This window comes from Thalassophryne amazonica, chromosome 10 (assembly GCF_902500255.1).
Source record: "Thalassophryne amazonica chromosome 10, fThaAma1.1, whole genome shotgun sequence".
Taxonomy (NCBI): Eukaryota; Metazoa; Chordata; class Actinopteri; order Batrachoidiformes; family Batrachoididae; genus Thalassophryne; species Thalassophryne amazonica.
Genome location: NC_047112.1, coordinates 99,717,695 through 99,744,921, shown reverse-complemented (window position 1 = coordinate 99,744,921; position 27,227 = coordinate 99,717,695). Strand labels below are relative to the sequence as shown.

The 27,227-nt window shown below is 39.8% G+C and overlaps 1 protein-coding gene across 1 annotated transcript in view; it reads right to left on the bottom strand.

Moving 5' to 3' along the window:
* Positions 1-27,227, bottom strand: part of slc9a7 (solute carrier family 9 member 7) — a 152,597-nt gene that overhangs the window by 89,956 nt on the left and 35,414 nt on the right. The window contains exons 2-3 of the mRNA XM_034180614.1: positions 7,268-7,470; positions 7,102-7,179 (exon numbers count right to left, since the gene is read on the bottom strand). Of these exons, the coding sequence (XP_034036505.1) occupies positions 7,102-7,179; positions 7,268-7,470 (281 nt within the window). The remainder of the gene's footprint in view (positions 1-7,101; positions 7,180-7,267; positions 7,471-27,227) is intronic.

Here is a 27,227-nt window from a genome sequence, read left to right as displayed (position 1 = left end):
GAAGGGGAAAAAAAAAGACAATATATTCGTCAATCGCAATTATTTGTCTGACAATTAATCGTCTCCAGAAATTCCTAATCATGACAGCCCTACTTACAGTACAGATATTTGTCCATTCCTTCCCATGGGTGACGTAAATAATGTGAAATATTGTCTCTGTGGTGCACAGTAACGCATCATTGCATGCGTCAGGCTCAGAGCTGAACAGAACTCATGCAATCAACTTCTAACTCTGTAGGAGATATGACATGGACCTGTTGTGCCAGGCCGTTACACCAATAATAAACATGAATCTCACCTCCAACAGCAGTCCAGGAGTGTTTCACAGCGCGGACGTGGATGTCAAGCCAAAACCGGCAGCCTGTGGATAAATCCTCTCACCCAAAATAAAAATTAATTCCCATGTGATAATCCAACCATCGTGGTGTCCAGAGTTACAATGTGCTCCTGAAGTGAGCAAAAAAGAAAAAAGATGTTAAAGCTAGGCGGAAATGCTTTGTCTGACGCATGGAACAGTATGGCCCAAAAACAGAGAACTTTTAGCGAAGCTGTTCCGGTATTAGTAAGAGCACACACACCGCACACGTGCTCTTAGTGGCTCATATATGCATATATATATATGCACACACACACACACACACACACACACACACACACACACACACACACACACACACACACACACACACACACACACACACACACACACACACACACACACACACACACACACACGGCTGAGTGATAACTGCAGCCCCACGCGTGTGTGCAGAGCACATGTGGGCCTTGCGCGCATGTGTGCGTGAGGAACACAGCACTCCAGTCCTGTATTTGCCATCCAGACGTTTAGACATAGACAATCAGGACTGTATGATTGTGCCAGTTGGACTTCCAGTGATGCTCCCTTGGAATCTCCTGTTGAGTTCTGCAGTCAAGGTATCAATAAATGTATATAGTTCACATTTGTCCTGTAGTATGACTCCAGAGTCAACCGCATCACTCACTTGGGATGCAGTTGTGCTTTCTTGGAAATGCACTGGCACTTTCTGTTTCCTTTCCTGACGGTACTGTTTGATCCTCTGGTCTCAAGCCCAACGTTTAAATCACTACACCAGGGGTGCCCAACCTTTTTTGAACCGAGATCTACTTTTAATGTTGACAGCATATTGAGATCTTTCAAGCCATATCAAATGCCACAGCGTAGCCACAATATATTGTGCACCAATATAATAACAATTTTCTGGCAGGTTTGAACAATTATAATGCATCATTGAAGTAAATGTGCATGGTGGAAAAGAATAAGCACAAGTAGGCCTAGGACTGGCCTCAAGTTGGAAAAGTTGTTCCCTACCTTAGTGGGGCTTGTCTCTCATAGTCCGAACAGTAGGAGCTGAGTGGAGCTGTAAGCAGGCACTCAGACACTCCCTCTCTGCATTAGAGTCCAGATTTGGACATTCATGTCAGGTGTTGCTCTGGATTTGAGCTCAATGTCATTTTTCAGTGTGAGGATCCAGGTTGAAGAGTGATGCCACTTTGGATGATATACAGTCCACATCTATATTTTCCTCAAATGGAAAACAGACAAAACTGACAACAGGCTCTTTGGATGCAAAGTCAGTAAAGTGCCTGTCAAATTCTGACAAGATGCTCTGCACGCGATCATCATAACGTGCACGCTTAGGCTTCACGGTCTTTGTCCTGGTGCTTAAGTTCTGTGTCCATGTGTAGAAACTTCTGCAGGTCACACTGTTGCAACCTGTTTGATGGCACATGTACTTTGCTTTTAAACGTGCTTTTAAATCCAAAGGCTGTGCATATTCAGCATGGTTTGAATGTTCCAGATATTTACCTCTGCTGAGCCACCTAACGTCTATGTATAGCAGATGCACGTCTCCTCCAACTGCAAACAGAATAAATGTGTCCTCAGACTTGTGGCCCAAACAGAGCACTGCAATCTTGTTCACCACATTCATCACTCTTCATATTTATGGACCATTGTGCTGCTCACCAACTTTTCAATTCCTGGACGTTTCGGACGAGCAGAGGGGATTTGGCCGGGTTAGCATTAGAAGTTAGTATCGTATTTCTTGTGCCTCATCTGAAATGCTGCTACAAAATTCTCTTTCTTCAGTAAAGCCACATTTACATTGCAGAAAAGACAGATGCTTTTCCCATGCGAATAAATGAAACAATAATCTAGGATGAAAATGATAGATCTCTTCTTCTCTGGCGTTTAACAGAAAGCCGGCATCCTACGCGTTATGCACGGATGCTCTTTGGATTTAAAGGAAAGTGTTTTCAACGGACATGATGCCTAAATGCGCCCCCCTCACTTTTTTTTTTTTTCATAGTAGCCAGGTAATGTTTTCAGCAGTGCTATAATGTTAAGGGATTGCACAAACCCTGACCTGTCTGTCTGATGCTGTGGGTCAGAGAAGTGTGTAGCAGTGGTTTGGCCTCTGGTGCTCAGCACTGCATGAGTGGAGGAGGAGGGAGCTTGTGCATGCTGCAGATCAGATCGGGGCAGAACTCAAATAAATACCTGTCAGATATCAAAACACTTGGGGGGGGGGGGGGGGTGATGACAGAGAGGGTAATTTTTTTTTTTATTATTAAATATTGCTGAATTTAAAAAAGGGCTCCAGAAAAATCACTTTTATCATCCAGGGCATGGGCTCATCCAGGGCATGGGCTTCATACATACATATATACACACACACACACATACACACACAGTGGTCCCTCGCTATAACGCGGTTCACCTTTCGCGGCCTCGCAGTTTCGCAGATTTTTTTTGTGCAATTTTGCATGTTTTTTTTTTTTTTTTTACAGTGCACTGTTCTGCGTCATTATCAGGCGGGCCAGTCGCGGCATCACCGCGATTGCTCTCACTGCTCCGATGCGCTTACTGAGTCTGCAGGCTCAGTAAATGCCTCAGCGGGCCACTCACACCGCCCCCTTGTCTGCTGTGCGGAGCTGCGGACAACTCTGGCAACAGGTCCAGAGACTACGCTCGCTGTTTTGATGCGGAGCGCTTTGGCAGCCCACAAGGATAGACTTCTTGTGGAAAAATCCGCAGCACCAGCTGCATGGTCTCGGTAACCACAGCCGCAGAACTCCGTGGCCATGACTTGGATTCTTTGCAGGTCCCGCATCTGTACCCCTGGAGGCAGTGAGCGAAGGGAGAGCACACGCATTGTGTTCTGCATGTGTCTGTTTATAATCTTCTCACCCAGAAGGGAAAAAAGAGAGTGTTTACACAAGAGAGAAAAGTGAGAAAATGTTAATGCCTGTTTGAGAAAAGTGTATAGAGGTCTATAGTGAGGGGTTTTACAGCCTTAAAACATCTATAATAAAAATAACGCTGAATACTTCGCGGATTTCGCCTATTGCGGGTTATTTTTAGAACATAACTCCCGTGATAAACGAGGGACCACTGTATATGCACCAATACCACTTTTTTCCAGACTGAGTACAAGTACATACATTTTGGTACTCATCGATACAGTGTACCGATACGAATACTTAATGATACCATTAGTTTTATGATACCTTTAAAAACATGTTTTATTCATTGTTTCATTTATTCATTGATTGTTTTTGACTGTAACTGCTACCAATATCATTATCTTTGTTTTAATTTACAAACATTTCACTTAAATCATGTAACTTCACTTTTTGATGACAACAAATTGTCCTTTAACATTAACTGTGTGTTTCTTAACAAACATGACGCCGCCAGACATCTCACTGAACTATAACCTGTGGACTTCAGCACTACAAAATATACAACACCAATAACAGAACTGAAACTTTCCATCAATAACTTTATGTCCGTGAGGACTAAAAGCCTTTTAATTAAATACGTACTGGTAACATACACAAATACAAACCGTAAATGCCCCCCCACCCAAACGGTGGGACATGTAATATTTATGAGCACAGCGTGTGTGCACATGCGCACACAGTGTTGCGCAGCATCTCTGCAACACACAGAGGCAACACGGAGTAATTTTAACATTTTTTTCTTTGTGGATCATGCAAACATTTCCTCGCATTCAGACAGAATAGCCTGAAGCCTGTAGTAAATGAGCTGTTAACGAGAAGCAGTGACTCAAGTTCTTGCACAAATTGCGGCTTGTGGAGGCAAGCGGAGGTTCCGAACGCAGTGCCACAGAGATTCTGCAAACTGATTACTTCTGTAGCAGACCGAGCCGGTCTCCCATCAGCCGAAACACCCACACCAAGGGCTGAAACTCATCCAACCTGATGGACAATCTCCACCGCTGAAACCGTGATCTGAGTTCTGACGGAGGAACTGGCGCAAAGCGCTATGTCACGGACAAAGTTTTTTCAGCCACACAAGGAATTAAAGTATTTTCAGATGTTGTTTAACAAACTCAGGAGGCTTTGCGTGGATTATTTTTCTTCAAGATCGTATGATGATGAATTCCACTGAAATGAACAGGTAAGACTTTTTATTTACTGTGTGTGTGTGTGTGTGTGTGTGTGTGTGTGTGTGTGTGTGTGAGTGCGAGAGAAAGAGCTAGAGAGAGAATTTATTCCACATGATGGACAGCAGCTCTCAGCCAATCAGTGGACAGCACTGACGGCTGTATTTAGACTTATGAGTAAATTACATGAAAGCCTGTAAAATCCATAAAATATAGCCACATCATTGTTTAAGCCACAGTGTTCACAACGTATCAAAAAAGTAGCATCTTATAGTCCGGAAATTTCAGAGCGTGTGCGTAAAAATCCCACATTTGAAAGGTTGACATCACGCTGCTGTAAAGAGGTATCAGGTCACGGAGTGTCTGAGACATTTTATTATTACGAGTAAATGAATGCGGGATCGGGCCGATACCCGATACCGGGATCTGTGCATCCCTACATTCTGTCATAAATAAATAATTAAAAGAGGCCTTATATCGTCACATCTCATTTAGGTGTACCAAACCTTTAACTTGACTTATAACGCGATATACACTCAACAAAAATATAAACGCAACACTTTTGGTTTTGCTCCCATTTTGTATGAGAGGAACTCAAAGATCTAAAACTTTTTCCACATACACAATATCACCATTTCCCTCAAATATTGTTCACAAACCAGTCTAAATCTGTGATAGTGAGCACTTCTCCTTTGCTGAGATAATCCATCCACCTCACAGGTGTGCCATATCAAGATGCTGATTAGACACCATGATTAGTGCACAGGTATGCCTTAGACTGCCCACAATAAAAGGCCACTCTGAAAGGTGCAGTTTTATCACACAGCACAATGCCACAGATGTCGCAAGATTTGAGGGAGCGTGCAATTGGCATGCTGACAGCAGGAATGTCAACCAGAGCTGTTGCTCGTGTATTGAATGTTCATTTCTCTACCATAAGCCGTCTCCAAAGGCGTTTCAGAGAATTTGGCAGTACATCCAACCAGCCTCACAACCGCAGACCACGTGTTACCACACCAGCCCAGGACCTCCACATCCAGCATGTTCACCTCCAAGATCGTCTGAGACCAGCCACTCGGACAGCTGCTGAAACAATCGGTTTGCATAACCAAAGAATTTCTGCACAAACTGTCAGAAACCATCTCAGGGAAGCTCATCTGCATGCTCGTCGTCCTCATCGGGGTCTCGACCTGACTCCAGTTCGTCGTCGTAACCGACTTGAGTGGGCAAAGGCTCACATTCACTGGCGTTTGGCATGTTGGAGAGGTGTTCTCTTCACGGATGAATCCCGGTTCACACTGTTCAGGGCAGATGGCAGACAGCGTGTGCGGCGTCGTGTGGGTGAGCGGTTTTCTGATGTCAATGTTGTGGATCGAATGGCCCATGGTGGCGGTGGGGTTATGGTATGGGCAGGCGTCTGTTATGGACGAAGAACACAGGTGCATTTTATTGATGGCATTTTGAATGCACAGAGATACCGTGATGAGATCCTGAGGCCCATTGTTGTGCCATACATCCAAGAACATCACCTCATGTTGCAGCAGGATAATGCACAGCCCCATGTTGCAAGGATCTGTACACAATTCTTGGAAGCTGAAAATGTCCCAGTTCTTGCATGGCCGGCATACTCACTTCACTGGACATGTCACCCATTGAGCATGTTTGGGATGCTCTGGACCAGTGTATACGACAGAGTGTACCAGTTCCTGCCAATATCCAGCAACTTCGCACAGCCATTGAAGAGGAGTGGACCAACATTCCACAGGCCACAATTGACAACCTGATCAACTCTATGCGAAGGAGATGTGTTGCACTGCATGAGGCAAATGGTGGTCACACCAGATACTGACTGGTATCCCCCCCCCCAATAAAACAAAACTGCACCTTTCAGAGTGGCCTTTTATTGTGGACAGTCTAAGGCACACCTGTGCACTAATCATGGTGTATAATCAGCATCTTGATGTGGCACACCTGTGAGGTGGGATGGATTATCTCAGCAAAGGAGAAGTGCTCACTATCACAGATTTAGACTGGTTTGTGAACAGTATTTGAGGGAAATGGTGATATTGTGTATGTGGAAAAAGTTTTAGATCTTCGAGTTCATCTCATACAAAATGGGAGCAAAACCAAAAGTGTTGCGTTTATATTTTTTGTTGACTGTACATAGACAGATATGAAAAAAAAAGAAAAAACAAAAACAATTGTGATAAGATCATGTGTGAAGTCATTGAAGGTCACTAATGTTGGAGGTCTACCAGCTGTAGTCTCAAAATGTAAAATAGTACAACACAAGAACTGCTGTCCACATACATGACTGCAAAACACAGATGTTTCACCCTGCTATTTGTGTTCTTTTTTTGTTGTACAGGCTACAAAAGTCGAAAGAGAGCGCTGTAAGAGCATTATCCAGTGTTCTGTACCAGTGGAACTTCCAGAGAGGAAATGAAAGACATCTGCACCGACTTCCCCTCAAAACACACTTCTGTTCACCAAACACGAAAATGGCCAATGAGACCTTTTCACAGCTAACCACCGCACCACGTGACAGCAGTTTGTGACAGTAGAAAATGCCCGATTGGACTTCAATCATCAACTCATGTTACTATGCATCAATCAAATGTCCAGTGTCACAAAATCAAAATCTTACCTTTTTGAGACTGTACCCAGCGTGGAATATGATTGGCGGTAACAGAATGTTGAAAAATACTTCGGGGTCAAACGTAACCTGGAAAAAAGGACATGAAAAAATGCAAAGAATGACTGGATGCTGAGGGATTGTTTTTTTTTATTTATTTTTTTTTTTTTAAGTCTACCTTGCGCAACATGTCATTCTGCTCCACATTGTGAATCTCTCGGGAGTTGATCTCTCCTTTGAGGGTGTACTCAAAGAACTTGCCGCTGACATTAAGCAGCAGTGTGCTGGCAGGTCCTTCCTTCAGAGAGCAGCTCGGCGGCGTCTGGTGGCGATAACTTGTGGCAGGAATTCCGTAGCGTAGAATCACGCCTACAAGCAAACCTGAAAGAATGAGGACAGGGACAACGTCACAATACAAGAACAGTCAGATTTCTGACGTCCACCAATCCAGAACCGGCTCACCTCCAAAATGCAGTGGAGTCTTCCCTGCCTTAATATCCTTCTATGGTGCAAATTTGGTGAGAATCCATGAAGTAGTTTTGACGTAATCCTTGAAATCCTATATAAAGTGACATCTTGATCCAGAATTATTGACGATTAATATTATTTTGTATAAGGCATTAAAGGGGAACTAAGTAACTTTACATTAATTTTACAGAGACACAGACCCAATGTCATGTGAACGAGATCTTGGGTCTCGCGAGAAACGTCAACTGCTTTACGCTACAACAAATACACACTCCCCTGTCGAGGCACCAGCAAGCTAGCGGCTATAAGAACAAGCCAATAGAGACTATTTCATAATCATGGCAGAGCTGGCAACGACAAAAAAAAAAAAAAACCTGTAGGAGGACGAGAAAAACGGTGACAGAACGGTGGCGTCACACAGGTCAACCTCAGTTGGGCTTTCTTAGAATGGCAGAGCTGAAAGATAAAGTGTGAAAAACAGATACAGACCTGTGTTCCTGCTGTTGGGCTGAAATGTGTGAGCAGAGTTCATCGTGAAAGCATGATGTCACATTTCCTTACCAATCTTGCACATCACCCCTCACACTACCTTTTCTCTTTGCGTTCATCCGGAAGGTGTTATTGGGCCTTCAAAGCCCACATCACGAGGCTAAAGAATAGCTTCTTTCCAAGAGTCGTTACAGAACTGAACAGACATGTCCAAGCTCCAGTTAGAGCTGCATTATTCTAATTAGAACAAGGGGAGATGTGCAATGTTTGTTTTTAACTATTTTAACTTTTTTGGTATATTTATTAATGTTGGATTGCTGCTTTTTTTTTTTTTTTTTAGCTACCTAAGGATTTTTATTAAACTTGGGTATTTTAAATGTTAATTGATGTTTTAGAGGGATACAGTGGGGCAAAAAAGTATTTAGTCAGTCCCCGATTGTGCAAGTTCTCCTACTTAGAAAGATGAGGTCTGTAATTTTCAACATAGGTACACTTCAACTGTGAGACAAAATGAGGAAAAAAAAATACAGGAAATCACACTGTAGGATTTTTAAAGAATTTATTTGTAAATTATGGTGGAAAATAAGTATTTGGTCAATAACACAAGTTCAACTCAATACTTTGTAACATAATCTTTGTTGCAATGACAGAGATCAAATGTTTCCCGTCAGTCTTCACCAGGTTTGCACACACTGTAGCTGGTATTTTGGCCCATTCCTTCATGCAGATCTCCTCTAGAGCAGTGATGTTTTGGGGCTGTTGCTGGGCAACATGGACTTTCAACTCCCTCAACAAATTTTCTATGGGGTTGAGGTCTGGAGACTGGCTCGGCCACTCCAGGACCTTGAAATGCTTTTTACAGAGCCACTCCTTTCGTTGCCCGAGCGGTGTGTTTGGGATCATTGTCATGCTGGAAGACCCAGCCACGTTGCATCTTCAATGCTCTCACTGATGGAAGGAGGTTTTGGCTTAAAATCTCACGATACATGGCTACATTCATTCTTCCATTAACATGGATCAGTCGACCTGTCCCCTTTGCCGAAAACCAGCCTCAAAGCATGATGTTTCCACCCCCATGCTTCACAGTAGGTATGGTGTTCTTGGGATGCAACTCAGCATTCTTCTTCCTCCAAACACGACAAGTTGAGTTTTTACCAAAATGTTCTATTTTGGTTTCATCTGACCACAAGATGATATTCTCCCAATCCTCTTCTGGATCATCCATATGCTCTCTGGCAAACTTCAGACGGGCCTGGACATGTACTGGCTTAAGCAGGGAGACACGCCTGCCACTGCAGGATTTGAGTTCCTCTCTGCGTAGTGTGTAGCCTTTGTTACTTTGGTCCCAGCTCTCTGCAGGTCATTCATCAGGTCCCTCCGTGTAGTTATTGGATTTTTGTTCACCGTTCTCATGATCATTTTGACCTCACGGGTTGACATTTTGCGTGGAGCCTCAGATCAAGGGAGATTATCAATGGTCTTGTATGTCTTCCATTTTCTTACAATTGCTCCCACAGTTGATTTATTCACACCAACCTGCTTACCTATTGTAGATTCACTCTTCCCATCTACAATTGTCTTCCTGGTGTCCTTCGACAGCTCTTTGGTCTTGGCCATGGTTGAGTTTGGAGTCTGACTGCTTGAGGTTGTGGACAGGTGTCTTTTATACAGATAACGAGTTCCAACAGATGTCATTAATACAGGTAACAGGTGGAGGACAGAAGAGCTTCTTAAAGAAGAAGTTACAGGTCTGTGAGAGCCAGAAATCTTGCTTGTTTGTGGGTAACCAAATACTTATTTTCCACCATAATTTACAAATAAATTCTTTAAAAATCTTACAATGTGATTTTCTTGATTTTTTTTTTCTAATTTTGTCTCTCATAATTGAAGTGTACCTATGTTGAAAATTACAGACCTCTCTCATCTTTCTAAGTAGGAGAACTTGCACAATCAGGGACTGACTAAATACTTTTTTGCCCCACTGTATATGTAATATGAGACATGCACAGTATGGGACATCTGCAATATGGGATATGTGCAGCATGGGACCTGTGCAATATGGGACAATGACAATGTGGGATTAGTGCAATATGAGTTATGCTTGTTGGGGACAGTGAAATATGAGACAAATGTCTAACTGGAATGGTGTAATTTAGAGGTCTCTGAGCTCGCCTCACCCCCCAACCCCCAATCTCCTGATGTTCTTAATATTTATTGAAGTATGTGTGGGTAAGTTATGTGTGAGGATGGGCATTGTTTTTGAGGATGCACAAGCAAATTTTGTTGTGATGATTTGCTGTGCAATGACAATAAAGGTGATTCTGATTCCTTGCAGAGGCGGAGAGAAATCTGCTTGAGCTAAACTCTGTTCTCTGTGTATTTCTGTGGGTTCTTGCTTTCTTGACATGGTTGTATTAACGACAGTTGTGACATAGGTGTTGACATCCATCAAGACACAATATCAGACTGCTATACTGTTCCAACTAAAGATAGAAAAAATAAACTGTCTAACATTGTTATACGATTTACAAGCAGAAAATATAAAAATGAAGTATTAAGACAGGCAAAGAATTTGAAAGGAACAAGTGTCTATATAAATGAGCATTTAACAAAAAAAAAATGCAGATATTGCTAGGGAAGCAAGACTATTAAAAAAACAGAAGCACATTGTTGCTACATGGGTCTGGAATTGTAGGGTGTGGATTAGAGTAAAAGAAGGAACAAACTGTATACAAATCAAAAACATGGAGGACCTTACAAAATACAGACCTGAATAGACAATCAAATATGACGTCTGTTGGTAATTGGACCAACAAAAAAAAAAAAAAAATCTGATCAAACATGGAAACAGATGATAAAATATATGACATAGACACTAATATTGATGAAAGTATATTTGACTTAAAAACGATTGGTTGCGAGTATTATATGGTAGAACAGCTAAATAGTGAAAAAATTGCAGAAGATACCCTGTCACTCATACATATAAACAGTCGAAGCTTGTATTGTAAAATGTCGCAAATAAAAGATTATTTAAATCAGTTTAAAAATAAATTTAATATTGTTGCAATCACTGAATCTTGGCTTAATGATGATCTCATGACTGATGTTCAAATAGAGATATGAGCTGTATTTTGTGAACAGAAGAGAAAAGGGGCGGTGGTGTTGCTCTGTACATAAAGGCAGATCTGATATGTACAATTGTAGAAGAAATGACAACTGTGGATGACATCATAGAAATTGTAACAGTGGAACTTGTACATGAAACATCTAAAAATATTTTAATTAGTTGTGTATACAGAGCACCAGACACTTGTGTTGTGAAATTTACAGATAGAATAATAGAGCTATTCCATCAAATTAAAAACAAAACGCTTTTTATATGTGGAGACTTTAACATTAACATAGAGAGCTCCAGTTGCCAAAGAATAAGTGATTTTGTGAATTCAATGTATAGTTTGGGGTTATTCCACTTGATAACAAAACCAAACAGAATCACATCGCAAAGTGCAACGGTAATCGACAATATATTTACAAATAGAACAGATGAAATTATCAGGAATTGGATCTTGATGACAGATGTTAGTGATCATTTACCAGTCTTCAATATTTAAATATAAAAATAGGTACAAGAAAAAAACTGTTATAAACTTTAAAAGAGACAAGTCAGTAAAAGCCTTAGAGGCATTAAAATATGATCTTAAAAATCAAAATTAGAAAGAAGCTTATGTCAGTGATGTTAATGTAGCATATAACTCATTTATGAAAATATTGATGAGATCATATAATAAAAACTGTAAATTAATAGAAATTAGTAAGAAAAGAGTAAATAAACCATGGCTGACAAAGGGAATAAAAAATGCTTGTGCAAAGAAAAACTATTTATACAGGTGCTTTTTAAAATGCAAACAAAGGAAACAGAACACAGATACAAAAAATATAAAAATAAACTATTGACAATAATTAGGAAACAAAAAAAAGATTATTATAGTGAACAATTAAATAAGAATAAAGATAATATGAGGGCAACATGGGGAATTATAAAAAGTGTGATTGAAAGTGATGGAGCGAAAGCAACTTTTCCAAATTACTTTGTCAAAGAAAATAAAGAGATATATGACATAAAAGAAGTGGCAAATGGGTTTAATGATTATTTTTCAAATGTAGGATCAAGTCTGGTGGGAAATAAACCAATAGTAGAAGATACATTACATACACTTGTAAATACGGTCAATAGTATTTTCCTGGACAATGTGGAAAAAGATGAAATAAGAAATATTGTAAAAAACTGTGTAAGCAAAAGATCAACTGACCATGAAGATTTAGACATGATGACTGTAAAAAGTATAATAGAAACTGTTATTGAACCATTTACTTATATTTGCAATCTGTCTGTCAACAGGGATTTTTCCAGATGAAATGAAAATTGCCAAGGTAGTCCATTATATAAAAATGGAGACAAACATAAATTCTCTAAGTACAGGCCAGTATCATTGCTTCCACAGTTTTCTAAAATTATGGAAAAAGTTTTTGTGACAAGGTTGGATAAATTCACTGAGAAACATCATATTTTAAATAATGCTCAGTATGGATTCAGAAACAAAACATTCGACAGCTATGGCAATTATGGAATTAATAGAGAAAATATCAACAACAATAGAAAATAAGGATTATTTTGTAAGTATTTTTATTGACTTGAAAAAAAGCTTTTGATGTTATTGACCACTCAAGATTGCTTCACAAGTTACAACAATATGGAATAAGAGGTATTGCACATCAGTGGGTAAAAAGCTACTTAGAAAACAGAAAACAGTTTGTTCAGATAAATAATATCAAATCAGAATTGTGTAATATTGCTTATGGAGTACCACAAGGATCAGTACTTGGACCCAAACTGTTTATTTTGTATATCAATGAATCTAATGTGCTTGGTAGCATTTTATTTGCTGATGATACAACGCTGTTTTACTCTGGATCAGATATACAGGAAGTAGCACAAGTGATAAAAACAGAATTGGAAAAGGTTAAGCATTGGTTTGATATAAACAGACTGTCACTAAATATTAATAAGACAAATTTCATATTGTTTAATGACAGAGCAAAAAAAAAATGTGTCATTACAAATAGATGGAATGGATATACAAAGGGTAAAAGAAATGAAATTTTTAGGAGTCATAATTGATGAAGATCTTACATGGAAGTCACACATAAATTACATAAAAGGAAAAATAGCGAAAGCCATTGCTGTTTTGCATAAAGTAAAATATTCATTAAATAGTTATGGTTTATTAACATTGTACAATTCATTGATTTTCCCATATTTAACTTATTGTGTAGAAATCTGGGGATCAACATATACAACTTATATACAACCTTTGTTTATTCTGCAGAAAAGGGCTTTAAGGGTGATTAGCAACAGTGATTTTAGAGATCCATCTAATCCATTGTTCATTAAGTACAGGGTACTTAAATTTCGTGATTTGGTCGATTTGAAAATATTACAAACAATGTACCAAGCAAATAAAAATACTTTACCAACAAACATTCAAAATATGTTTGAGAAAAGAGTAAGTAGTTATAAACTGAAAGGAATAGAAGTCTTTAGAAAACCAAGATACAGAACCAGAGTAAAAGAACGGAGTATTGCAGTAAATGGTGTAAAATTATGGAACAATCTCAACAAAGAAATTAAAGAATTAAGGTCGCTTAAATTATTTAAAAAAACGTATTAAACTAGATGTATTAAGTAAGTATGAAACTATAAAATAAGTTAGTGGGCTGTAAGGAAGTAAAAAAAAAAAAAAAAAATGTAATTTGTTAATAATGTATAAAATGTTTTAAGTTTAAAAATGTAACCTGTCAGAGATGTAATCTATTTAATAATGGTCATAATTATGAAATAAGTCAGTGGTATGTGACAAGTTAAAGAAATACAATCTGTTAAATAATGTTGAAAAATGACACTGGATATTGAAAGATTGTATTGTAAAAAGGGGCAGAAAATATAAGACTTGTTCTTCTCTCTGCTCCTTTTCATTCTGGTAATGGAGATGCTTTATTTCTGCTTTTCTGTTTTTTTTTTGTTTTTTTTTTCTTTTAAATGAATGAAATAAATAAATAAATAAAATAAATAAATAAAAATATATCCTCCCAAGCTGTAGGGGGTGCTTTGTCAAGGATGCCAACCCGCCCCCCCCCCCCCCGCCCGCCCCCCCAAAAAAAAACCCTGACCAAACTTACTTACTTCTCCTTTAAAAATGAAAAGACAGTTGTTCCAGTGAAGTATTTTATTTAAAGCCATTTTCTTTATCTCCTTCGGTATTGTAGCTTTTTTTACTCCCCAATATCAGTTTCAGTTGGTCAAACTCTATCAATACACCTGCACTTGAGTGACACAGACAGCCACAGAAGGGGGGGGGGTCTGTGTTTTACTAATCACAAAATATGCAATGTTTCATTTGTCTGCTTAACAGTTTTGCTTTAGCAGAGACAGTTACATTCTCTGACCACTGTGTTCTCTGTCACTTTTCTCTTACTCTGACTCAAAACATTCTCAATCTACATGCCAGAAAAACATGCAGCCAAGCTCCCATGTACATTTTGCAAAGTTGCATTGACGGATCAATAGGTTGACCGCTATTGCAGCCCACCAGATTTGGTGAACCGCCGTGCCCACAGCCCCACTCCACTATACAGTACCATCCCAAGCACAAGTCTACTTGCCTGAAACAGTACTTCTAAAATGCATACCAAACTATGCAGCATGTAGCAATTAGACATGTGGTTGTGATTTAGAGAACCACGGTTTTGGCAGTACTAGAGACTAAGAGCTCTAAAGAAAAATGGGAGAATTGAATGTAAAGCTTGCGGTAAAGCAAAACTCAGGGATACAGAATTTGGATGGTAATCATCTGCAGAAGACAAAGCAAACCTGCTGGCAGTGAGCTCACTCTCTTCTGGGTACTAAATCATGCAATGTAGTCCAACCACACATTTAGTTTCCTTTATTTGAATCCACTATAGAAAAACATAAGACTTGGGAGTCAAATATTATTTTAAAATAGTAGACAATTTCTGATTCTTTAAAAAAGCAATTTACCAAAAGCATGCTTGAGCATTATGTTATACTATGTGACATGGTAGTGATTCACATCCTGTGTTAAAGTACCAAGACAATGGTGGGTAACAATGCCAACTAACCAACCAAGAAAACAAGAGCCAGGTTGAAACCACACAGTTCCCTTACCTTGGCAGTATTGTGACTACACAGAGAATAATGTGACTGGCATGGTACATCCTACCCTTACCAAAAGAAGAACAACACTCAAAATGTGCCATGAGTTGGACAGCACCAGAGGGCAGAAAGAAAACAGGCAGGCCAAAGATCATATGGAGCAGGACATATCTGAAAAAGCCAACATTTCCCTGAAATAAAACCCAGATGCTCAAATTTTTTACTCAGCTTCTCAAGTACTGCAATCAGGGTATCCACTGATTCTGCAAAGATCTTAGCACTGCCTGCAAAGTCAAGGTCAGTAAGTCAACGTAACTGCTGTACAGCTAACTAGTGTGCCTTAATAAAACTAAGGAAAACAGATTTCTGTAAAAAGGTATATGTTAACGTTTTCCACACTGCAGTAGTCTCAATGACAGTCCAATCATGCAAACAACGTAGGACATCCCAAAATTACTTAAAGATTATAATGTCAATATCAAGTCCCTAATGAAATGAAACAGTTATAAACAAAAACACTGCACTCTAAAATCACATATGTTATCAAATACTGCTTTTGGTCTCCTGACAGGTCAGAGCTACTTGCTGAAACACAGTGCAGATCTTCGAAGCGGGAAAACCACAAACCAGTCATCTAAATTCTCTAGTTAATCAGTAACATTTGTTGCACAAAGTGGGTCACATAAGCAGCATGAGGAAAACACCAAACATGGTTTGACTGAACTTTTCACTTCCAGAGTTCTGTGATCGTGCGAGTAGTTTGGTCAAGGTAAAAGAACATATCACTCCCACCAACATAAAGTATATCTTGACAACCAAGATGAGAGCGCTCTGACAGCACAATATCCCCCACTGGCAAAAGCTGCTTTGGTACAAGTGCTTGCTACATTCTGATAACATTTCAAGGAATTGTACAGTTTCTTGAAATTCCTCCTAGAAATATGACAGAAGTTGATCTGCAGGCACTAACTCATGAAACTAACAGTGTCTACATTTGTTAATTAAGGGCCATAACTCTGCCAAAATATGTCAATCTTGTACATTGCAATATGTCTCATTGTTATGCATTATGACGGCTAACTGGAACCAGGACTTAGACAGGCAGAGTAGAACCCCAAGAAGCAGTACAGCTCAGGCACGAGGACGTGGATAAATAACAGTTTATTTAACACAGGTGGGTTCAAACAAACACAAAGTTTATGTGCAGATGAATGTAGGCAGGTGAAGCTTCTTCAACCCAGGGATGTGCAAACTGGCTTCTTCATAATCAGGTGGTGACTAACTGAGGAATCTTCTTCATGAAAGGTGAGGACAAACAGACTCCTTCCTTGAGTCAGGGTGAGTAAAACAAAAATCCTGTTTTAATCTTCCTCAGAGTAGATAGTTTCAAAAACCCAAAGTCAAAACGTTTACTCACAGTGGTTGAATTCCAACATAAAGTTCCCTCCTAAAAAGGAGAATGTTCAAACTTAAGAGTCAAATAGGGAGGCAGGGAAAAATCAGGACCTTCAGCGTGCACTGGGGTGGTCTGCAGCCGAGTGTGAAGCGTCCGGGATGAAAATCAGCACCTCCAAATCCGAGGCCATGGTTCTCGACCGGAAAAAGGTGCTTTGCCCTCTTCAGGTCGGAGTGCCTCAAGTGGAGGAGTTTAAGTATCTCGGGGTCTTGTTCACGAGTGAGGGACGGATGGAGTGTGAGATCGATAGATGGATCGGTGCAGCATCTGCAGTGATGCGGTCGCTGTATCGGACCGTTGTGGTGAAGAGAGCTGAGTAGGGGGGCAAAGCTCTCGATTTACCGATCGATCTATGTTCCGACCTATGGTCATGAGATTTGGCTCATGACCGAAACAACGAGATCGCGAGTACAAGCGGCCGAGATGAGTTCCCTCCGCAGGGTGGCTGGGCGGCTCCCTTAGAGATAGGGTGAGGAGCTCGGTCACTCGGGAGGAGCTCGGAGTCGAGCTGCTGCTCCCTCCACGTCAAAAGGAGTCAGTTGAGGTGGCTCGGGCATCTTTTCCGGATGCCCCCTGGACGCCTCGCTGGAGAGGTGTTCCGGGCACGTCCCATTGGGAGGAGGCCCCGGGGAAGACCCAGGACACGCTGGAGGAACTACATCTCTCGGCTGGCTTGGGAACACCTTGGGGTTCCCCCGGAGGAGCTGGGGGAGGTGTGTGTGGATCGGGAGGTCTGGGCGGCTTTGCTTGAGCTGCTGCCCCCACGACCCGACTCCGGATAAAGCAGAAGAAAATGGATGGATGGATGGATGGATGGATAGGGAGGCAGGGATTAACCAAGAAAACCTTCTCCTTCCATGTACGCACTTAGCATAAAACTACCTACACAGGGTTAAAGGGTTCCTGAATGCGTGAAAAAACTCCAAAGTGTTCAAAAGGCCAAAAACAAAACAAAACAAAAAAAAACAATGTAATACTTACAGCAGAAGTGAAAAACATATGTAGGGAGCAGGAACCAATTCCAAGCAACAACCAAGCAATGGACCCACAACTCAAGACACACACACACACACACACACACACAAAAAAGAGTCCCTTTAAATATGGCAGCAGTGGCAGCTGCAGATCCAGGCAGGTGCAGACAATAAAACCAAAACCTAAGACTTTTTTGCTAATTAGTTCTGTGTGCCAAATAAACCATTCATTCATTCATTCAAAACATGCAGGAACATACGTGAAGACCAGAGGGGAATAGAGGGTCAAGACTGAGACTAAAACATGGATGATATAAATGAACACCAGAGGCGGATTGAGAGCCAGACTACACACACACAAAATGACCAGGGAAAAAATGAAAAATAGATAAGAATGAGAACGAGGGCTGTAGAGAAAACAACATGACATGGGAGAGCAAACAAAGTGTAGTACCAGAAAAAGGAAACTGGGACTGACTGTGAAAAAAGTATACACATTTAAGAGACAAAGGCAAACAGAGACAGAGAAAGAGACAGACAGAGAGACGCTCACTCACACATCAGACAAAACAGGACAAGTGAACGCAGGACGTAAAAGGATGAGGGGACCGGAAACACAGGAACCAAAACTCAAAGCAACCCGAATTGGGACCAAACCCTAACAATATGTCCATCATCAACCTACTACAAGGATTTGTAGCATGTTTCACAAAATTCCTCCTAAAGGTGTGAGGAGTTGATTTCAGAATGCTGATACACCTTTAGGCCCAGACAGACAGACAGAGTACCCCTTCGGGCATTCGGCCATCAAAAACTACATGGTAGAAATTTTTATATTGAGTAACCTTGATTGTCTGTTGTTGTGTGTCTGACTATCAGCGAGTGTGTGTTCAGTGTGAACAGCAATGTTAAAACCAATAAAGACAGAGAAGGAGAAATCCACCAAGGAGATGGATGTTCATGTGGGAAATGGCTGCAGAAAAAAGAAAAAGGCAGAAAGCCAATTAAGAGATATGAGGTTTTTGGACCCTCAACTCTGGCGAGTTCAATGTCAGAATGAAAGGCTGGCACTATGTGTATCATTTTTTTCAAGCATGATATGTGAAGAGAGTGAACGTACAAGTGCAAGTTGGACTTAGAGCGTTAGAAAGTGCAAGTATGAGTTGGTGGAGAGTGTGTTGTTACATGTTTGCGTGCGTGCGTGTGTCCGAAGGTGGAAAACAGATGAACTATTCAGAATATGCAGAGAAATGTGGACTCTGGGTTCTTTGTGGAATGAGGATTTTCCTTTTTGACAGTATACAAAACTGTGTGGATAAATCTAACAAGGGGAGGTCTAGAGATGAGATAAGACGGTCAGAAAAAACAGATAGATTCTGCTGAAAGCAGGGCTACACTGTAAAAGTGATGAGCTCAATTCGTGCCTATAACTCGTTTCTATAATTTACTTCCATGCGCATAACGGGTTAACTTAAATTTCACCTTAACCTTATGAGTTATTGGCATTTCAACTCCAGGTTATAGCCATTTATTCAAATGTAAATGTGCCAACATAACTTCTTAACAATGCAATGTGCACTTTCAAATGGTAGTCGGATCTTCTTGAAACTGAATTTCTAATGTTCTAAGACAGCAACTGAACTTGAATCAACCTGATAATTTTACAGTGTAGAAGAGATGACTATTCCTGTCTGACTGCTACTGTGAATGAATGTAGATAAACTCACTGGCAGGCACAGACAGAAAGGAAAACAGACCTCAACTGATAAAAGGTAACCAGGTCACAGACTACAGCCTAAAATACGTATTTGGGAAGAAAATGATAAAATGCATCCAATCCCATCAGATGTCCAGTTGATTACATGAGGTGGCTGAAGCAAGTATGCACTGTCTACAACAGTCTGATACCAGATGTTAACCCTCTGGAGTCGTTTGACACAGCTCCGCATCAAAAGTCACATGACCAAAATAAGTCTGAATGTGTTGTTGAAAGTGTAGACTTCAACCTTTAAACCAGTTTTAAATTTTGTTGATCGACACAGTAAAACTTGAATAATGATTAATAATTTTCAGAAGGTTTTTCCTGCGTAATTATGGTAATGTGTGTGGAGCGGTTATCTGTTCGTGCACGTGTTGGAGGAGCAAACTTCTCTCCCTCTTTCCTCTTCTCTGCTTGCAGCAGTTTCAAGGTGAGAGACACTATGACTGTCCTTTTATGATTTGGTGTTAAACGCATGCTCTAAACAAAACCAAAACTGATCATTAACCCACTCTTTTCTGATTCATTATGAAAATGTGTGTGAAATCTGTTCATGCGCATGTTGGAGCACAAACGGACTTCTCTTGCTCTTCACTGCTTGTAGCAGTTTAAGGTGAGAGAAACTGTGACCGTCCCTTTATGATTTAGTGTTAAATGCACATTCTAAAGCAAATCAAAACAGATCATATACCCACGTATTTGATTGTGGAGGCACTGCATTCACTGTGCGCACATACACATTTGTCCTAAACCAATCAAAACCACCAATTCCATGTGGATTGTTGGTAGACTCCATGTGGGATTGTTCTTGAGGAAAAAAACAACAACAACAAAAAAAACAGAGACAATTAAAAATGCCTCCAAGTGGCCACCAGCAGGAATGACAAAGTATCGAGCCATTCCAAAGCCAATCAATACAAGTCAGAGAAGTCTTGCTTTGGACAGGAGTTGTTTATCTGAGCTGCACAAATATACAGTTGTATGTAAAGGTTTGGGCACCCCTGATGATTTCCATGATCTTCTTTTAGAAATTGTTGGATGTTTAGATGAGCAATTTCAGTTAAATATATCATATTATGATCACTTTACCGAGGCGTTGCTAGGCCGGTATCGTAGATTTACGTCGACGCTATCTGGCTATACCCACCCACTGTGCATAACAAATTACGTCATAGCACGCGCAGCCCAAGAACTGTCCGCGGGGGGGGGGACTAAAAAGGCGAGAAGTGTGTTTTGGTCCCAATATGGATATTCCGGATGATTTTCTCATGGATAGTACGACAACAGCAGCCATGAGCAGCCAGCTTGATGAGGACGCATTGGCGAATTTGGAGAGCAGCGCGCGCCAGCCGACGCGACAAAAGTTAAAGTGAGCCAACTTTTTATGTACGCGTTACATGTTATGTATCTCAGTAAAAAGTGATAATAATGCAAATAACATGCTGTTGTCGTGCGGTGTGCATTTTCAGAGGCCCGACGTTCATTAACAGTCGCCCAAAATGACAGATATTCGCCCTAGTCTAAGTCGGGCAAATATCTGTCATTTTGGGTGACTGTTCATGAACGTCGGGCCTCTGAAAATGCACACCGCACGACAACAGCATGTTATTGTATTATTAGTGAATTAGAGAATATTTAGAGCAGAATCCTGCAAATGGTGATAAAAGCATCAAATTCAGCAGAAATACTCCTTAGACATTCCTCTTTTGAAGAGAAAAAACAAACAAACAAACAAACAAACAAAAACAGAACAATTGGCCACTTGAATTTTCAGTCAGCGTTCAGGTAGAGGTCAATTGAAGAATTACACAGGGGTCAAAATTAAAAGATGCTCCAATCATATTGAAACCTGTACCGCATTATTTACCTGATCATAAACTTTCCAAAAAGGTATAGTTTGAACTATCTGTGACTGAATTCTATGGAGTTATGGGATAAAAACAGCAAGAATGGTGACAAAGGTCAGTGTTCGTTTGTACAGGGGTCAAAAGTTAAAGTTGCTCCAATTTTGGTAAAAAGTGATGAAAATTATTAGTTGATTTAACAGGGTTTTAAAAAGGAATAGTTTGGACCATGTATCATGCTTAGTTATCACGTTACGGGGTAACATATGTCACAATGTCATAGAATCCAACAGATGTTGACCTTGTTTGACCTTTACTTTGGAGACCAAGCATTCAGCACTGTCAAAACTACTCCATTTATTAATCCTATTAGCTCAACCAATAATTTGTATCACTTTTTACCAACATTGGAGCAACTTTAACTTTTGATCCCTGTAGAAACTGAAACTGACCTTTGTCACCATTTTTGCTGTCCTTATCCCATAACTCTATAGAATTCAGTCACAGATAGTCCAAACTATACCTTTTTGGAATCTTTATGATCAAGCAAATAATGTGGTATAGTTTTCAATATGATTGGAGCATCTTTTAATTTTGACCACTGTGTAATTCTTCAATTGACCCCTACCTGACCATTGATTGAAAATTCAAGTGGTCAATCGTTTTTTTTCAAAAGAGGAATGTCTAACGAGTATTTCTGCTGAATCTGATGCTTTTATCACCATTTGCGTGATTGTTTCAGTTATCTGCTGCACTATATACTTGTAAAATTTAACGATTTTGAGTTTTTATTATCATTATTATTATTAAAGGCTGGTGGACTGGGTCCGTTTTTTTTTTTTTTTAATCCCTCTTTCTCTGCGATTAAGCAGATGCATTTCAGCTGGAGGTTGAACATGCAAGTCTCTCAGTCTCTGTTTTTTTAAGTTACTGTGTTTGTGAGCATTGTGTCCCCCCCCCCCCCCCCCCCCCCCCCCCCCCCCCCCCCCCCCCCCCCCCCCCAAAAAGCAAAAATTAAAAAGCAAAACACTGAGTCTGAACAAAACAGGCAGCAGCCGGCTTCCACCACGTCACTCACCATGTCAAGCAGACCGTGTGTTTTTTAAACTAGACAAACACACTGCTTCACTTTAAATACGCAGTAAGTCTATTTCAGATGATCAGTGTGGACTCTCTCTTAAAAGGCTTTATTTTACTCTGTGTTACATTGGAAAGCGGTAGCTTTAAAGGTAAAATTATTAGCCATTACACTGCCTGAGCACATGCTCAAGTCTTCTTCTGTTTTTCTGGGGATGTTACAGTGCCACACACAGGCCTGGCATATGTACTACAACGTTAAACGAAGCTTCGAGGCACAGAATCTGCCTCAATCATTTTTTGAAATCAAATTATTCGAGTAATCGTTTCAGCCCTATTGTAGGTAGGAAGTGTTTTGTTGGAATGCCATGTTCTTTTTCAGCCATGCATACCGCCCCTCGTTATGTCCAAATAACTCAATTTTAGTTTCATCAGTCCACAGCATGTTATTCCAAAATGTGCTTTAGCATAATACCTCAAGCGACTGTTTGTGGCGTGTACACAGAAAAGGCTTCCTCTGCATTACAGCAACATATAGCATCTGTTTGTGCAAAGTGCGCTATATAGTTGAACGATGCACAGAGACACTATCTGCTGCAAGATCATGTTGTAGGTCTTTGGAGCAGGTCTGTGGGTTGACTATGACTTCTCACCATCCTTCGCTTCAGCTTGTCTGAGATTTTTCTTGGCCTGCCATTTCGGGCCTTGACTAGTACTGTGCCTGCAATCTTCCATTTCCTCACTATGTTCCTCGCAGTGGAAACTGACAGCTGAAATCTCTGAGATACAGTGGGGCCAAAAAGTATTTAGTCAGTCCCTGATTGTGCAAGTTCTCCTACTTAGAAAGGTCTGTAATTTTCATCATACAACCCCTGGCAAAAATTATGGAATCACCGGCCTCAGAGGATGTTCATTCAGTTGTTTAATTTTGTAGAAAAAAAGCATATCACAGACATGACACAAAACTAAAGTCATTTCAAATGGCAACTTTCTGGCTTTAAGAAACACTATAAGAAATCAAGAAAAAAAGATTGTGGCAGTCAGTAACGGTTACTTTTTTAGACCAAGCAGAGGAAAAAAAAAAATATGGAATCACTCAATTCTGAGGAAAAAAATTATGGAATCACCCTGTAAATTTTCATCCCCCAAATTAACACCTGCATCAAATCAGATCTGCTCATTGACATTGACCCTATGCCATGACATTGACCCTGTGTGTCTTTTTGCAAGGAATGTTTTTGCAGTTTTTGCTCTATGGCAAGATGCATTATCATCTTGAAAAATGATTTCATCATCCCAAAATATCCTTTCAATTGTCCAAAATATCAACATAAACTTGTGCATTTATTGATGATGTAATGACAGCCATCTCCCCAGTGCCTTTACCTGACATGCAGCCCCATATCATCAATGACTGGAAATTTACATGTTCTCTTCAGGCAGTCATCTTTATAAATCTCATTGGAAAGGCACCAAACAAAAGTTCCAGCATCATCACCTTGCCCAATGCAGATTCGAGATTCATCACTGAATATGACTTTCATCCAGTCATCCACAGTCCACAATTGCTTTTCCTTAGCCCATTGTAACCTTGTTTTTTCTGTTTAGGTGTTAATGATGCCTTTCGTTTAGCTTTTCTGTATGTAAATCCCATTTCCTTTAGGCGGTTTCTTACAGTTCGGTCACAGACGTTGACTCCAGTCTCCTCCCATTCGTTCCTCATTTGTTTTGTTGTACATTTTTCAATTTTTGAGACATATTGCTTTAAGTTTTCTGTCTTGACGCTTTGTCTTCCTTGGTCTACCAGTATGTTTGCCTTTAACAACCTTCCCATGTTGTTTGTATTTGGTCCAGAGTTTAGACACAGCTGACTGTGAACAACCAACATCTTTTGCAACATTGCGTGATGATTTACTCTTTTAAGAGTTTGATAATCCTCTCCTTTGTTTCAATTGACATCTCTCGTGTTGGAGCCATGATTCATGTCAGTCCACTTGGTGCAACAGCTCTCCAAGGTGTGTTCACTCCTTTTTAGATGCAGACTAACGAGCAGATCTGATATGATGCAGGTGTTAGTTTTGGGGATGAAAATTTACAGGGTGATTCCATAATTGTTTCCTCAGAATTGAGTGATTCCATATTTTTTTCCTGCTTGATCTAAAAAAGTAACCGTTACTGACTGCCACAATCTTTTTTTCTTGATTTCTTATAGTGTTTCTTAAAGCCAGAAAGTTGCCATTTGAAATGACTTTAGTTTTGTGTCATGTCTGTGATCTGCTTTTTTTCTACAAAATTAAACAACTGAATGAACATCCTCAGAGGCCGGTGATTCCATAATTTTTGCCAGGGGTTGTAGGTACACTTCAACTATGAGACAAAATGAGGAAAAAAAAAAAAAAAAAATCCAGGAAATCACACTGTAGGATTTTTAAAGAATTTATTTGTAAATTATGGTGGAAAATAAGAAGAAGATTAGAAGAGATGCAAAGAGGGGAAACATTTCCAAATGGCCACCTTAAATACCCTTTCTCATGATTGGATTCACCTGTGTAAGGAGGTCAAGGGTCACTGAGTTTAACAAACCAATTTTGCATTCTAATAATTAGTGCTGAATGTATTCAAATAAATAACATGACAAGGGTGCCCAAATTTATGCACCTATCTAATTTTGTTTAAATAATTATTGTGCACTTTCTGTAAATACTAGAAACTTCATTTCACTTCTCAAATATCAGTGTGTTCATCTGCTATATGATATATTTAACTGAAATTTCTGATCCAGACAACCAATGATTTATAAAGGAAAATCATGAAAATTATCAGGGTTCGCCAAACTTGTCAACAGGAAGTTGGTCATTTTGATTTGAAGTTTCCATTTTGAGGTCATTTTTTGCTATTTTTGGCCATTTCCACTACTTACATTTGAACAAACTCATCCTAGGGATTTCATCCAGTCAAATTTGGTACACATCATCATAACCCTATGCTGTTCAAAAGAATTTCTGTAGGTCAAAATGTGTGGCTGCTCCGGTTCGTCAAACTTTGGCAAGCGTTTCAGAGCATGCCGTTTCACTTCGAATGTCTGTCATGCCCACATACACGTCAAAGTCAAAGTTTCTTTATTTCTCTCCCTAAGGCATGGGTTAAAGCAATAAATTTTCATCTGACTGAAATTTTTTCCTGGCAAAAATCAATGCCAGCAATTCCCTAAAATGTGGCGTAGTGGGGGCACACACTCTTTTTTGCTCAATAAATACAATAAACACATTATACAGTATACAAATCTATTCTAAATATCCTCTAAGGAGAGACAGAAGAATGTAAAACTTGAACATAAAGGTACATAAAAGGGTGGTGGGGAGCGGGGCGTAGTCTTGATTCTGGGGGGTCTGGGGTGCCCCCTCAGAACATTTTTTAAAGACCAAGTCAAATTTTGTGTACACTGGTGAATTTTAACAGGTATGAAGCCCTCTGAAACAAATAAAACTCACTTCAATCTGTGAAGTAAAAACACAGTATTGATTATGGGGGTCTGGGGGATTTCCCCCAGAAATGTTTTAAAAGAGCAAGTCAAATTTTGTATATTCTGGTGAATTTTAATGGGTATGAAGCCCTCTGAAACAAAGAAAACTCACTTCAAACTGTCAAGTAAAAATTCTTTGTCTTCTGTAGTATTTTGATTGGTTCTAATATGGTAAATGTTTCCAAATGGGTGCCGTGTTGCTGGCTGTACAGTCAAAATACAAAATTAGGGCCTAAAGCAACTGACAAAGTTGTTCTGCTGTGCACAAAGTAACACTATCACCAGTTTTGAAAACGCATGCGCACTGAGAAACTCAAAACTGGTGTATTCACATTTAATCGGTAAAATGCTCTCACTCGTAAAACAAACTAGGGCTGTAACTAACGATTATTTTAGTAATCGATTAATCATTTTTTTGTTGTTTGTTTTTTTTTTTTACTTATATGTGAGTCTTGCCATTATTTCTTGAAGTGAATTATTATTAAAAGGTCTTTATCACGCAACATCAACGTTTGAGCTTGTAATAAAGTTATGATATTATATTCTCATCAAAAACATGGAGTAGTGTGTTTTTTTTTGTACATACATACATAACCGACACACCAGAGATTTCCATCAGGTTTCACTCGATTATGAGCATTTTTAGATGCCTACAGCAACTATCTCAACCACTGACAACATATTACAGCAAGAGTCCACAAAAGTATTTTAAAGTGATCTTTAATAAGTTATTTTCATGAAAAAGACACAAATGTGCAGTTTACTGCATTTTATTTTTTTCCTTGTGTAAAAACACAGCTTAGATGTGGTTTGACCGAAACAAATTGTCATTAAACTTAAATAAAACAGGGATGAAGTAGAGTCACTCGGTGTTCACAGTTAACAGTTATTTATTTCTATATTTATTTATTCATGTTCAATGTTAGTTGGTTTTACCTTTTCTGTTGTGTTTTGTTTTATCAGGTAAAGTACCTATATCCACAGTTTCAAATTGTATAAGTCAAATGGTGTCCACTTTATGGTCTTCTCAAAACATTAAAATTACTGTTCTGGATGCTCAGAATGCATCTGAGCTTATCTAGAAACCGTTGGTTTCTGGGGGCCTAAAGCAGCCCCCAGACCCCCAGCCTATATGCTTCGGCCCTGTGGGATTCGCACTTTGTCCCCCCAATTTCTAGTTCTAAATTGCGCCCTTGAACCAGAGGAGTTCATTGATGCGGGTTTGGTGGCACTTAGAGCCCGACCGATAAGCCCTTTTCAAAGTACTCACCATCGGCCGAAATTTTGCCGATAAAATGCCGATGATTTCTCATA